General features: G+C 40.6%; 1 protein-coding gene across 1 annotated transcript; it reads right to left on the bottom strand.

Annotated features, from left to right (window-relative positions):
- Positions 1-302: 302 nt before the first annotated feature.
- On the bottom strand, positions 303-4,199 carry TOB1 (transducer of ERBB2, 1). The gene is made up of 2 exons (XM_065910283.1): positions 3,920-4,199; positions 303-2,229 (listed from the first exon to the last, which is right to left on the bottom strand). Exon 2 carries the CDS (start codon positions 2,087-2,089, stop codon positions 1,061-1,063), a length of 1,029 nt encoding a protein of 342 aa, XP_065766355.1. The 5' UTR covers positions 2,090-2,229; positions 3,920-4,199; the 3' UTR covers positions 303-1,060.
- Positions 4,200-14,589: the final 10,390 nt, after the last annotated feature.

Below are 14,589 nucleotides of genomic sequence, written 5' to 3' on the forward strand. Positions count from 1 at the left end.
TCTTAGATGTTAGTGTGACACAATTTTAATAAGGTTGACTTGCCTTAAGCATACCACCCTTGTTGTGGGGACACATGTGGACTGAACAGTTAGTTGCTAAAAACAAAGCTGTCCCAAGTGTTGCTCAGGTGAAGCACAACTTTTTATATGGCAAGCTACTATCTGTGCTCTAGTAGAGCAACTGCTTTCCATTATAACTTTGTGATTCAATCAGTCAGATCTTTCTGCTGTATAAGCATTTACAACATAATTCTAGAATTAGATCTTTGGCAAAGACTTAAAAACAAAGACCACAATAAATGTTTTTAATTTTAAAGAATTTTAATACAAACTTAATATAAACTATTTCAGTCCCTCTTAACATGTAAGACACTGACTCAAAATACTTTTATACCATTTTTTCAAGTATTGCACAATATAGGTACAAAATTAATATTTACGATTACATTTTCTTCCATAATATATAGCAAAAATTTTTAAACCTTTAACAGAAAATACTTTTTTTGAAAAAGCAAATATTCGTACATTTTAATTCCACCACTAAAGGAGTATCCTGTACACAATTTTTAGAATAGGTGATGTCTTTGAGATGGATATTTTACAATTTCAGTAAAAAAAATACAACATGAAGCTGCTGTCACAGATCACTGTAGTAAAAAGATATAAATGCAATACCATGTCGTAGAAACAATATATATATCCTCTGATATTTTACAAACTTTGTACTAAATTAAATTATACAATTAGAAAAGACCAATAAACCCACTTATTAGTGCCAATTTTTTATAAAAAAAAAAATCAGCCATGTCCTTGCTATATCTTAAATACTGTAAGAGGCCATATCTGAGAGTATACTTTAAAATATACAGTCAGTATAAAATAACTTTGTGCTTGGTTGGCAATGAAAAATGATGCATGTTTTATTTTTGTAACCAAGCTTGAATGTATCCTTACTATAAGCTTAAAAAAAAAAAAAAAAAAAAAAACTCAAGGAGGTTATTAAAAAAAAAAAAATCCCCCTTGGGCCCAACCATTTTAACTTGTACATTTTTTTCTTTTTTTAGTTAGCCATAACAGGCTGGAATTGCTGGTTAGAATACTGCATGTTATTTAAGCTAAAATTCAAGCCATCTACAAAAGACTTCTCGTTGAGGCCTCCATAGGCCGCAAATACATCAAAGGCATTACTGTACTGGAGAGGACTGAGGTTAAGGGGGCTGTCACCTGGGAACATTCCATTGGTACTACTACCTTGACCCTGCATATTAGGAAAAATAAATTCCTTGGCATTAGGAGAAAGAGCAGAGGTTTTCTGCTGTTGCTGCTGCTGTGGTGGTGGTGGTGGCTGGGATGGCTGCTGCTGTTGCTGCGGCGGCTGCTGGTTACCCAGGCCAAGCCCGTACAGAGAGTGCATTGAGGAAGAGATGGCTTTCTGCTTCAAGAGGTCATTCACATTCAAGCCGAGGTTAATAGGAGAAGTACGTGCAACCTTGTTGCTGCGGCCACTATTCTTCATTTTGGTAGAGCCAAACTTGGTGGCAGCGAAAGTGGCAGTAGTAAAGGTTAAAGGCTGAGTGGACCGGGGCATGAAGGTAGGGCTTACAGCAGCAGAGTGACCAAAGGGAGGCGATGGAGAGCTGGACACTGATGAGGCTGGGTCACTTATGGGCATAAAAACCTGGGCCTCTGGGTTAAAGCTGTTTTTGATCTCCTTATCCAGCTCGCATCCATTTTCATTATTATCATCCACATAAAGCACCTTCACTGGTCCCTTTTCACCAATTTGGTAGGAAACCTCAAACGGGTCGATCCAAACACTAAGATCCTGTGGCAGATTGCCACGTACATCATCAATGTCCAAACCACTCTCTTTGGATGCTTGTTCAATCACTGGGTCCACTTTCTCCCCTATGTGTATACATCTAAACCCTGATCCTTTGTATGGCTTTTCAGGATACCAGTGCCCTTCATATTTCTTCTTAAGAAGTCTTTCAAGCTCTTCACCAAAAATGTTGACACGTCTTCTGGGAAGCTTATTATACAGATATGAAATAATAAAATTTAGTGCTACTTGGATTTCAAGCTGCATAGCTGCTATGCCACAAAATTAAATTTGTGTTTCAACTCCCCCCAGACACAGACAAAAAAGTTCAGTTTGTGGCAGAGAAACAAATTTTCATTCAAAGTGCTGGTATTAGTAGATATCCTTCACCTCAAGCGGTCTTGTTCCTTAAAGAAAACATAGAAAACAAAAGAAAACATGTCCACGTAAGATAAATGTTAAGTTCCACAACCTTTTTTTAGTCCCAGAGTAATTTCAGTTTTGAAAAAGTCTAATAAGGTAGAAAGTCTGAAAAATCTAATCAGCACAAAATGTAAGGACTTACCAATAGAAAACTGTCTATTGAAGACCAAAATCTTGGGAAAACAAGATCTACAGTTTAAAATGTGCAAAACAAAACCCTTTTATTTACTTTCTGTTTCTGAATAGAGTTCTAAGAGGAAAAACACTTTCAAAATATACAGCATATTCCTTTTCTTCTTGCAGTTCTCAAAAGAATATTTATTGGAAACCATACTAAACCAACATCTGTCTACATACCTGTATATGCTTGTTTTAAACGTTGGTCATACTCCTATACACTAGCTTAGAAATGAATTCTGTATTTCAGTTCATTTTGGACATATACTGCTTAAATCTGCTTTATTATCAAGCAATCCAAAATGTGAGATGTAAGGAGAATTATTTTAATTTTCAAAGTACATGATACAACCTCTTCTCTATACTATTTAATGTGTATTTTTCTAAATCTGAAAATACTTCTTGTTCATCAAGTATAACAAAAGAAACAACTAACTTCAAACTCTTACTGATTATTCTTTTTAAAGGGTAGGGTTTCTGAGTTTTATTCTGATTTTCAAAATCAACTCTCTCTCTCATGATAAGAGAACAGCCGAAGAGGCATGTACGATAAGGTCGACCTTTAAACGTTTGCTGGATCAGCACTGGGTGGGGATAAGAAAAGATCAAGGGCAAACAAGATATTTGCAAAAGGGATCTATCTGTACACTTAGGTTGATTTTAAAGGACATAAAAAAAAATCAAGTTGGTATTAACCCATCTGTTTCATTTTCCATACTCGTGGTGATAAAGGGAGAAGAATCCCAGGCTGCCCCAAACTACAAACACTTTCCAAGCCCGTGTGCTGGCAAAGGCAGCTGATTAAGCCAAATTGCGTGAAGGTGCAGTCGAGCGAAATTCAGGCTCGGCGAAAGGTAGTTTCAAAGCAACGCCTTAAAGACCGGAGCATGAAGAATTACATAAACAGCCAGTTGGGTCTCATTAGATTTCTGCTCACAGCCTTCGGAGCCAAGCGCTACAGCAGCAGCGGCAAGAGGAGGAGGAGGAAAGCCACGAGAAATTGAAGAGAGACCACTCGGGGCCGGGGGCTGGACACCCGGCGGGTCGTGGCGCCGGTCGCACCAGGTCAGCCGCTCCCCTCCCCCCGCCGTAACCCGACCCGCCGCTCCCTGCCCCCCACTCCGAGGTTCCTGGGACCCAGCCAGAGTCCGGGGAGCACCAGCTCCTCGGCACCATTTTCAGGCCCGGCGGCCCCGCGGACTCCAGCGTTCCCCTCGAGCTCGCCGCTGCTCCCAGGCGCCCCAACCCCCGATTCCCTTCAGCTCGCCCCGGACAGCCCTTCCCCGGTGACCCGGCCCGGCCGAGCCCGACTCGCCGGCCAGCCCCGCCTTCGGGGCGCGCCGGAGACCCTAGGAGCCGCCTCCGACCGGGTGTCGGGAGTCGGTCCCCACCGCGCCCGGGCCGCGACGCCGCCATCCCGAGCCCGGAGGGCCGGGGGCTCTAAGCCGCTGCAGCCCCTCCTCCTCTTAACCCCGCCCGCCGCCCCTAGATACTTACGGGCTGCTTCCACCACAGACCCGGCCGCTGGGCGGAGAAGGGGAGGCGGGGCGGGGGCAAGGAAGGGTCGGCGGCGACTAGCTGGCCGGGCAGACTGCACGCCGACGCCGCCGGGAGGAGGCTGCGGAGGACCGGGGCCTCAGGAATTCGCCCCTTTTGGCTCGGGGTGGCAAGGACGGGGTCAGGCGAGCCCGCTCACTTCTCCACACAGCCCGGTGCCCGGCCCAGGGTGCCCGGTCCAGTGTCCCCGTAGAGCACCCACTCCGCGCCGGGCCAGAGCTTCACTCTTTCTGCTGCGGCGCGCGCCCCGCCTCTCGTTTTATATTCTCCTCCCCACCCCCATCCCCTCCCGTAGGGATGCGCGCGCCCGCCCCGCGTCACACAGCTCGGGGTGGCGTCACCATTCCCCGCCCTCCCACCGGGTACCCTAGACCCTGGCCGCTGGCTCCGCCCCTGCCCTGCCCCCGGACGCCATTGGTCAAGTCCCGCATGCCCAAGTCCTGACAGGCCGCGGCGGGCCGAGTGGGCAAGGCCACACCTCTTGGTCTCCAGGGTGGCCAATGAACCGATAACCTTCCAAATACTGTGGGCGGGATTAAGAGAAAATTTGGAAAGTGATTGGGGGAAAGACATGACAGAGAGGGTGACAGAAGTGGTTTGGGGCGGCTGACTCTAGGTCTAGGCGGAGAACTGTGGAGAAAGGGGGAGGGGAGCGAAGCTGGGGGCGTAGCGGCGAGGTGAACAGGGAGAAGAGCCCAAGACCCCGAGAGGGAGGGGAGAATGGACAAAGACTGTGGGATTGTGGCCAAGGAAAAGCCCACTCGTTGACAAGCTAACAAGTATCAGCCTCCAGTGCACCCAGGAGAGTCCAGAAAAAGGGGGAACTGTGAGAGGGACTCTTGTACTGATTGAATATTAATCACCTCAAGGGCCTAGGCCAACCGCCATTCATAGAGGGGCGACTGCAGAACCCAAAGTTGCCGTGCCAGGCTGGGGGTGGGGAAGGGAGACCACCTGGCCACACCTCCCGCCTAGGTGACAGTTTAACTGCCTCCGCATCCCACATCAGACCTCCCCGTGCGACCCGGCAGCAGCTCCGATGTGGGGGTGGCTTGCGACTAAGAAGAAACACATTTTATTCCGAATGTCCCAATCCAGGCCTCCATGCCAAATTGTGTACGTATATGTGTATATGTACGCATGCGTGTATTTCTAGTGCCTACCTTAACGTAAATACACATAATAAACACGGTGCCTTCTTGTGTTTTGCGTTTAAGATAATTTTCAGTTGAAATCTGGGCGAGTACATAGGGAGCGGGGAAAGAGAGGGCCTCAAAGGGGGCGGGAAAGCTCTCTTTTCCACAACCTGCAGCAGAGAAATACACGAAGTTACGCTGGGAGTGGAACCGAGAGTCCCTCTCGGGCTAAAAATATTACTCACGGGTAGCAACGACGCCTGATTGGCCACCCTTCTCCCTTAGCAACCAGGCTATTGGCCGTCTGGTATCCAGGAGACCGACGTCAAATTTGCACAGGGAAAGACGGAGAGAAAGTCTACGCGGAGAGAAGGGCAGGAGAAAGAGAAGCGAGGAATGAAACGCCGGTCACCTGGCCTTCCCCTCGCCCCATTCCTGTGCACTTCAAGAAGTGCTTCCTGGGAAAACAACTGGGTCTCCGCCTTCCCCTCAAAACGGAGAGGCCGGCACTCTGAAACTACCATAAGGAAGTTAAATCGCAGTTCACCGAACAGTGAGGTGTTGGCTAAACCAGCCATGTAGACCAGCTGCGCTGTTGGGGCACAAACTCGCTTTATGGACTCAAAATCTCGTCGTGGCTTTTTCCGTCCAACTTGACTTTATTGCCCCGCTCTGCTCACCTTTTAGAAGGAACAGAATTGAAAAAGGGTATTTCTAAAGCCTCAAAGTGTGTAAGAGGAGGAGGGAAGATGGGTTTGTGAAATAGGCTGAGGGTGGGAGTGGTCCGGTGACTTGTCTTGTTTATTGTGTGGATTTCTAAAACTAGGGCAACATTTTTAAAAAATAGAAGTTTTACTCAAGTTCTGTTTTAGTGTTTAAAACCAGTTGGGTTTTTCAGTTGTTAACGAGGAAGAGTGAGATTTGGTTGTGATAGTATGAAAGCATTTTAAATTAAAACATCCCTTCCTCTGCATCAAAAAAATTTATATTATTCGTTCAGTGTTGTCTTCCTTTTGCTCACTTGTATTTTTTTCTATAGTGAATATTTCACTTGTTCTTTAAAATGTTATTTTAATTTTATATTTAATTGAGCACAGAAATTAGAAGAATATAGGATATCAGGGAAACAGTTTTATCCAGAGAAAGAGTTGATTTTTCGTGTTCTCCAGAGTCCAATTTCTCTTACTATTAGGCCAGTAATATGGTACCAAATATCCAGAATTGCAGGACCATGAATTAGCCATACACCTTGATTTGTAACTTGGAAATACATCACTATATTAGAGGAGCATATTATGCTTGGCTGAGATTAATATATCTAACTAGAGATAGATGAATTGTAATTTTGTTCAAGTTTATTTATACTTTTCAAGAATCCTCTAAAAGGAAGACAGATTCTCTTTTCTGAATGCTCCCAATCTATAATCCCAGGTTTAAAATTTGAGAGCAACCATCTTATAGGTATTAATTAAATATTACTAGTGGTAAATAAAATTTTTAAATCAGAAATTTAGATTTACAACATGTTATTGCTGCTCAAGGGTATGAGAATGTTTCAAACCAAACATAAATAAAAACACAAATAAATACCAATGGCACACAAGAAAAAGTACTGAAGAGCAGATACTGGGAAATCTGAATTTCACACATTTTTTCAACTTTTAGTTCTCTCATCTATAAATATTTATTGGATTAACTAATTTCTTAACTCTTTCAATTTAAAAAATCCATGTTTAAAACTCAGTGCCCCTAAAGTGTTTAATGCAGTTCTTTTCCAAATATAGATTGCAAATACAAAGAAAACCAGATTCATATCCTTCCAATATTGCCAGTCACAAGGCATAAAATTCCCTTTTTTCAAGTTTTTGCCCTTTAAAAGATCCTACATACAGTTTATTGCTATTTAACATTACTTTGGAATTGTGTAGGAGAGTAGACTGCTAAAATAGGTATTTAAATTTATAGAGAAAAAAGGAATTTGATATTATTAACCTTCAGGTGGTATCACAACCAACAGGTATTCTTCTCTTCCTGCAAGTGATAGTCACTGAAAATCACAGCCCTTCCCTTTCACATCACTGTGTTCCACACAACTCCTGGAGCAATGCCTTACAATAAAGTGATTATTTGGCAAATTCCAAGGAATTCCCTGGTGGTCCAGTGGTTAGGACTTGGTGCTTTCACGAGCAGGCCTGGGTTCAATCCCTTCTGGGGGAACTAAGATTCAGCAAGACCCCTGGTACAGCCAAAAAAAAAAAAAAAAGAGAGAGACAGACAGACAGACAGATAAAGTTCCAATGGTTCTTGAAAGTGTCCTGAATTATTATCTCATTCACACATATAAACACACATACACACACATCACCTGATTTCTGAGAGAGATATATCCTAAACTTTCTAATTCTCCTTGTACTTTATTGCAAACTGAGACAAGATTATGGATGAATCACCATCACATGATCTGTATTTACTAAGGCTCATTTTTGAGTCTAGGGAATAAACGTTTATGTTTTCTTGAAAACTAGGCAATATGCAAATGTAACGGTGTTTGTATCATTATGGTTATTCCTTTCTTTTAGACAGTCATGCAACATAAACCATAGCATGCACATTTTAAAAAATTGTTAATAAGGAACAATTTTAAGCTAATCATTGTGTTATTAAAGCTAAGTATACCGATTCTTTCCTGAACATTTCCCAAAAGAAGATATGGACTTATGACTTACGGAAACTCAGTGTGGTTTCCTATGATTTCTCATATGGGTTAGTAGAGGAGAGCCATACATTCTCCAAGAGATGGGAACACACATATTTATAATTATAAGATAACTAGATAACACTGAACAAACCCATTTATCTTTGGAACAGGCAACTTGGTCTGATAGGAGAATGTCTTCTTATAACTTGCTTTCTTCCTATTATCTTGATGAACAAAAACCCAAACAAAATTTTGAAATTTCTTTTTATTAGCCAAGAATGAGGATTTTGAGCTTAGCAACAGATTATAGTTGCAAATTCTAGGAGTGATACAGTGTTAACAACATTTCTAAGTAAAAAGCACATTTATTTAAACTTTCCATAAGCCAATGTTATTACTTTAAATATATGAATTATAGATTTCATCCATGGCACACTTGGTTAATGAAAATTGAAAATATTATAATAATATATATTTAAGGCATAGATTGCATCTACTGTTGTGCGGCACTGCTTAAGATAGAAATACATGCATAATTCTATTTTATGAAATAGATAACATGACCCTGCAATTCTGGATATATATATATATATATCTGGAGAAGGGGAAGGCTACCCACTCCAGTATTCTTGCCTGGAGAATCCCCATGGACAGAGGAGCTTGGCGGACTTCCGTCCATGGGGTCCTAAAGAGTTGGACGCTACTGAGTGACTAAAGTACAGCACACACACACAGTGGTAGCAGACATTGTTGCTATGTCACCCATTTCCCATGCCCTCTCCCCTTCTTCCTCTTGTCTGCCTGCCTAAAGAGGCTATAAGAGCTAAATATGTTATCTTCCCAGACTTCACTGCAGTAAGGGTGACGCTGTCCTGCCAACGAGACGTAAACAGGCATCACCTGGGAAAACTTAATCAGGAATCATTTGGAGAGGGATAGTCTAATAGAACTTTCTCCAATGATGCATGTGTACCTGCTAGTGTCTGACTCTTTGTGATGCTATGAGCCATAGCCCACCAGGCTCCCCCATCCATGGGATTCTCTAGGCGAGAATACTGGAGTAGGTTGCCATCCGCTCCTCCAGGGTATCTTCCCGACTCAGGGATTGAATCCATGTCTCTTATGTCTCCTGCATTGGCGTGTGTGTGTGTGTGTGTGTGTGTGTGTGTGTGTGTGCGTGTGTGTGTTTAACCACTAGCACCACCTGGGAAGCCTTCTCCAATGATGGAAAGATGCTATATCTGTGCTGTGCAGTATGGTAGTCCCTATCCCCATGAAGCTGTTGAGCAATTGAAATGTGTTCAGTGTGACGGAGGAACTGAAGCTTTTATTTTATTTAGTTTTAATTAAATGTAAATATAAATAACCACATGTGGCCAGTAGCTCCTGAATTGGACAGTATGGATCTGGAGGCTTCTTCACTTACATGTCTAGTATTTGGGCTGGGATGACCCAAAGCCTAGGCTCAGTTGGCACTGTTGATTCCAGCACCTACACATGGCCTCTGAACTCTCCTTGTGGCTTGGGCTTCTCACAGCCTGGCAGCCGGTTGTGAGAGAAAGCATCTTAAGAGGGAGTTTCTGGATAATGAACATTGTAAGAGAGCCTGTTGGAAGCTGCAAGGCCTCAGAAATCATAAAGTACCACTTTTGCTATAGTCTATTGGTTGAAGTAATCATAAGCCTGTCTAGATCCAAGAAGAAAGCACATAGACCCTTACCTTTCAAGGGGGAAATGACAAATAATTTGGGATCGTTTTTTTAGATCACCACTGGGACACTGTCTACCTTCTCCCTACCTTAACACAAGTCTGATGACAGGCACGGCAACAGCCTTCTTATAAAACCATAAAGAAAATGCAAGATAATCACAGAGATAAGGGCTCCAACCAAACCTAGTAACTGCCTGGGTTAGGTCTACTTTTTAATCCACATTAAATGCTCCATGATTTACAGCTGGAGCATATTCTCAACAAAATTACCAATTTAACATCTTTTAAGGAAACCTGAACTTGAATCTTCAAAAACAAATATTTTGAAGTCTAAAATATCAGGGTTTCTTTCTCATTATAAAACCTTGAAATGCTCATTGTAGAAAATTTGGAAAATAAAAATAAGAAAATAGTAATCATCTTTAATCTCACCATACAGTGATAACCATTGTAAGCATTCTGCTCCATTTCTTTCTGAATGAGTTTCTACTGCATATGCAGTTTCATATCTGCAGTTCATTTAGCATTACATTGTTTCTAATTTCTTCTGACATTAAGCGTTGTCATGGTTATCATTGTTAATGACTGCATTCTGTGATTTAGGATAATCTAGTCATTGCTCAGCATGTAGGATGTTGAGAATTTTTCTGTATTAAAAACAATCATATTTAATCAAACATTTTTATATATGTCTTTAACTACATCCCTGATTATTTCCTTGGGATAGTTCTACAAGTGAATTTACTGGGTCTGAGAGAAAGGATTTTTTTTTTAAGGTTCTTAATACATAATTCTCCACTTTCATGAAAGATTATATTACTTAATACTCCCAATGTATAATTTTGCCTGTTTCATACATTTTTTTCTATTCTTGGATAATTTGATAAATAAAATGGCATCTCTTTGTTCTAATTTGCATTTCTTTGAACATATGTAGGATGAACATATTTTCACATTTTATCAGAGCCTGTATTACTCTTTCAGTGAATTTTCTATTCGTGCCTTTGCTCTGTGTTTCCATTAGAGGTCTTTGTTTTTCTCTTCAATTTGTATGAGCATCTCACATACTGTGTGCCAAATACATGGCTGAACATGATTCTATCTTAAATTTCAGTCTAGAAATTGCCCAGATGTTTTAAACATGTGATTTATTTTGATGCCTACAACTTTGATTTCCAATCTATTGCTTAATTTTTTAACATTTCAGTCTGACTCAAATGCTTAAAAAATAAAAGGCAAAGCAAAACAGTTCTAACCATCTTTCCTCGGTGCTTCTCCTTGATCTTTCTGTCACTTTTCACATTGTTTACTGATAGCTACTTGGAATATTCCCTTTTGACTTTTCATGTTCTTTCAATGACATAGAATATACTCAACTTCCTCTCTCAGCTGTAGTTGAGTGTAGTAAAAACTTATGAACTTGAGACCAGAGGATTTGTATTTGCATCCTGTTCTGCCAGATATTATTAATAGTTGAGTATGACTGTGCTGAGTCTTAGCCTTCATGTATTAAATAGATGCAATAATTACCCTCTGATCTGTGTGAGAATCAAATGAAATGATGCCTCATTGGTGTGGTGAAAATTCTCTGTGAACAGTAACACCGTACATAGATGTTCACATTGTCTTGCTTCCTTCTTCCTTTCCTCTCTCCTTTCCTGACCTTTCACCTCTCATCCTCCTCTTACTTTGATTCTTACAGCTGATAAAAATTTGATTCAGCTCAAGTAAGAAAATATGTGAAACTACTTTTAAACTATAAACAAATATATTAACACACTTTTCTCTCAAATACAGTCACCCCCACCTGTCATTCCCACCTTCAAAATGTCTCTCAAATCTCATGCCTTGGTGTTACTTAATTCTTAGGTTATGTAACTTCCCATGATTTGTGTCCTGTCTCCTATGTTAGATTAATTCCAAGATTTTTATTTTTTTAGGGCAGGTACCATGTCTTACACTTTTTTTGTATCTTGGCACATAAGGTCTGCCTTATAGTCAGTTGACATAGACTGATTGATGACTTTGCTCTGCAGTCGCCTAATCCAAGGAAAGAACAAAGAATATTAGGGAAAGGATAAGCGGTTCAGAGTGGCTGGTGTTTAAGTTCAGAAGATGAGAATCTAGAGAGAAGGCTGGGTAGGCAGAAGACTGATAACCGAGGGTTAGAAAGTTGAGATTTTGCTTTAATGGATGGGAAGATATTGATTACTTTTCAGTTGGGAAATGACATTATTGGAATTCTGTTTGGAACCAGTCTTAGTAAGCACTGAACCCCAGAGCCCAGTATAGTGCTTGTCACACAGGACTGCCTTGTCAGGAGGTGTGCAGTTGCTTTGATCACTCCATAGAGTAGGATGCTCTTCAATTGTTTGGTTACTCTGAAGATGAAATACTTTGTCTTTTAGGAAGGAAATAATAGGCCTTGCCTATAGACCAGTATTTCTATCCACCTTGAAACAAAAGAGTTCTATGGCATGGTATAAGCCAAAATCTTTTGGTTTGGGAAAAACCTAAAAACTCTCTGTGGAGAATTCTACCGGGGTTTCAGGAAAGCTCATTTCTTTTATCTCTACCTTTCCTGTCTGTGCTGCATGTTTGTTGCTACTTTAAACAACATTCATTCCCATTCCTCCTGCATAGCCCTGATTTTTGTTTGAGCATCCATCCCTCTCCCACTCTCTATCCTTGTAGACCCACTATTTAGTTTAAAAGTAGGATATGGCATTCTCCTGGCCACTATGATGGGTTCAGGGATGACCACTGCCCTATTAGGCCAATCGAAACCAATAACCTTCAGTTCTGTGATTTCTATCTGAGGTGTTAGGGATAAGGACTCTTTGCCATGAAATATGAACCTAGAATGTTCATATCTGAGGCTCCTGAGGCCATCTTACTGCCATCAGGAAAGAGCTGTCAGAGGATGCAAGTAACCTAGGCAAAACATGGAGAAACACCAAATCCTGGAAATAGGCTCTGTGGCCCTGAATCACCTCTATCTGGACTTTCAGCTTCAGGATATCAAAGCAAATTTCTCCCAAAGAGCAGAGCTAAAAAGCTTTGTGTTACCACTTTAATTGGGAATGAAAGCTCAAGGAGCAGGAATGAGGGACAAGGGAAATCAGACAGGGGAGGAGGGAGAACAAATAAAATTTTGCATTGCTGAGCCAGTCAGCCTCCTCCAAGAAGCTACATAAATTGCATTCCAGGACAATCTATTTGAGGAAAGAAGGGGTGAAGAATTTATACACTGCTTGCTATCTCCCACTGATCAAGATTCATATCATGGCACATTAACTCTCCCATATTTATGGTCTTAGACATTGGAAGCCATGCACTTCGGTGGCAACTGGGAGGTCCCTAGGCAGGAGGCAAGGGACACAGTGTGAGGTGAGACATCAGATTGTATCTGTGTGGTGTTAATCAGAGCCTGTGCAGAGCTAGTCACAGCAGTGACAGCTGGAAGGAGAGAAGGTGAGGCTAAGAGAACCTGAGGTTGAGACTAAGAGGTATCAAATACTGATGAACTAACAATAAGTTCCTTTTTGGCTAAAACTAGTTGGAGTTAGGTTTCTACATAAGCAGTCTTGTGTCCACACCCCCCATCTGCCCACTCCCTGGACTGCAGTAGCTCTTATTGGCTAGGCCATTTATTTTGGCATGAAAGTGTGTGCTGCCTTTTTTGGTTACTTAGCTATCTTGCATTGGTGTGTGTCCTGTCTCTATAAGAGATCTGTGTTGCCATGAGAGTAGGGAAATAGCTTCTACTATCTGTGCCTTTGCCTATTCACAGGGTGCTTAATGAAATATTTGGCTAAGCTGACTTTACAAGTTTCATAAAATTCAGTATTCTGCTATTTGGTAATCTGTATCCCAATATATGCTGTTCTTTTAACCTGTTAAATTTTATAATTTGGTCAGTACTTACACAATCAATCACAGATGAGTTCACATGCTCAGTAGTATCTGGATTCTAAAGTTAAATCTGTGCTTCTGTTCTCAATGTGGTTAATATGAAAAAATACTAAGTGACATGTAAAATAGCTCTATTAATTTTGATGTTGACCTAAGTAGGAATTCCAGAAGTTATGAATGGAGAGAAAAACCAGAAGGGAATAACTGAATTATAGAAAAAGTATAATATTTATTTACTTTATATATTGATTAAATATCTGTGTTCTTGCAGGATTTTCCAAGAATAGACATTCTTTTCAAATGTCCATGGAATAATTTTAAATTGCCTGGGTTATGTATTGCAAAGAAATTTTCATAAATACGCCAAAGTAGAAATTTTATGACCTAAATTGTCTGTAGAACATTACCACTAGAAATTAACAACAAATATAGCAAAAAATTCTATTCACTTTAAAAGTAATTTAAAAACACTTTTTGAAATAGCTTTTACATTAAAGAGGAAGTCAAACCTGAAATTTCACATAGTTTGTACTTAAGTAGGAAAGTTTTCAAGGGCATCATCGATTCGATGGACATGAATTTGGGCAAACTCCTGGATATGGTGAGGGAAAGGGAAGTCTGGCATGCTGCTTTCCATGAGGTCCTGAAGAGCTGGACACAACTTGGTGACTGAACAACAACAAAAGGAAAAGTAAAACTGAAACAACAGATTATTTTAGATTAATGACAATGTGGATGCTACATACCAAATTCTGTATATGCAAAAAAAAAAAAAAAGATAAGTGGAGGCAAATTTATTAACTTAAACACATTTATTAGAAAATAAGAAAAACTGAAACTGAAGTTATTGGAGCATAAAACTAAGGATGCTAGAAAAAGAGAAGTAATACAGACCTAAGTAGAATATAAGAATTGTTACTCATTCTTTATAGATACAACAGAAATTGATAAAATAAAAAGTAAATGTCAAGATGTCCAAAATCAAATGCTGATGATTGACCTATAAGATAAAAATTTTACAGTCTATTCAAGGGAAGAGGACTCAAACTGACAATATTAGAAAAAAGAAGAAAACATTATTATAGAACCAGAGGCTATTAAAGAATTAAGATAATATTATCTACGACTGGATTAAATCTGGATTAAACTT

The sequence above is a fragment of the Muntiacus reevesi genome, chromosome 18 (assembly GCF_963930625.1).
Source record: "Muntiacus reevesi chromosome 18, mMunRee1.1, whole genome shotgun sequence".
NCBI classification, from domain to species: Eukaryota; Metazoa; Chordata; class Mammalia; order Artiodactyla; family Cervidae; genus Muntiacus; species Muntiacus reevesi.

What these genes read in the sequence shown, in the direction of transcription:
- TOB1 (XM_065910283.1), bottom strand. Translation starts at nt 2,089, where the DNA reads ATGCAGCTTGAAATCCAAGTAGCACTAAATTTTATTATTTCATATCTG.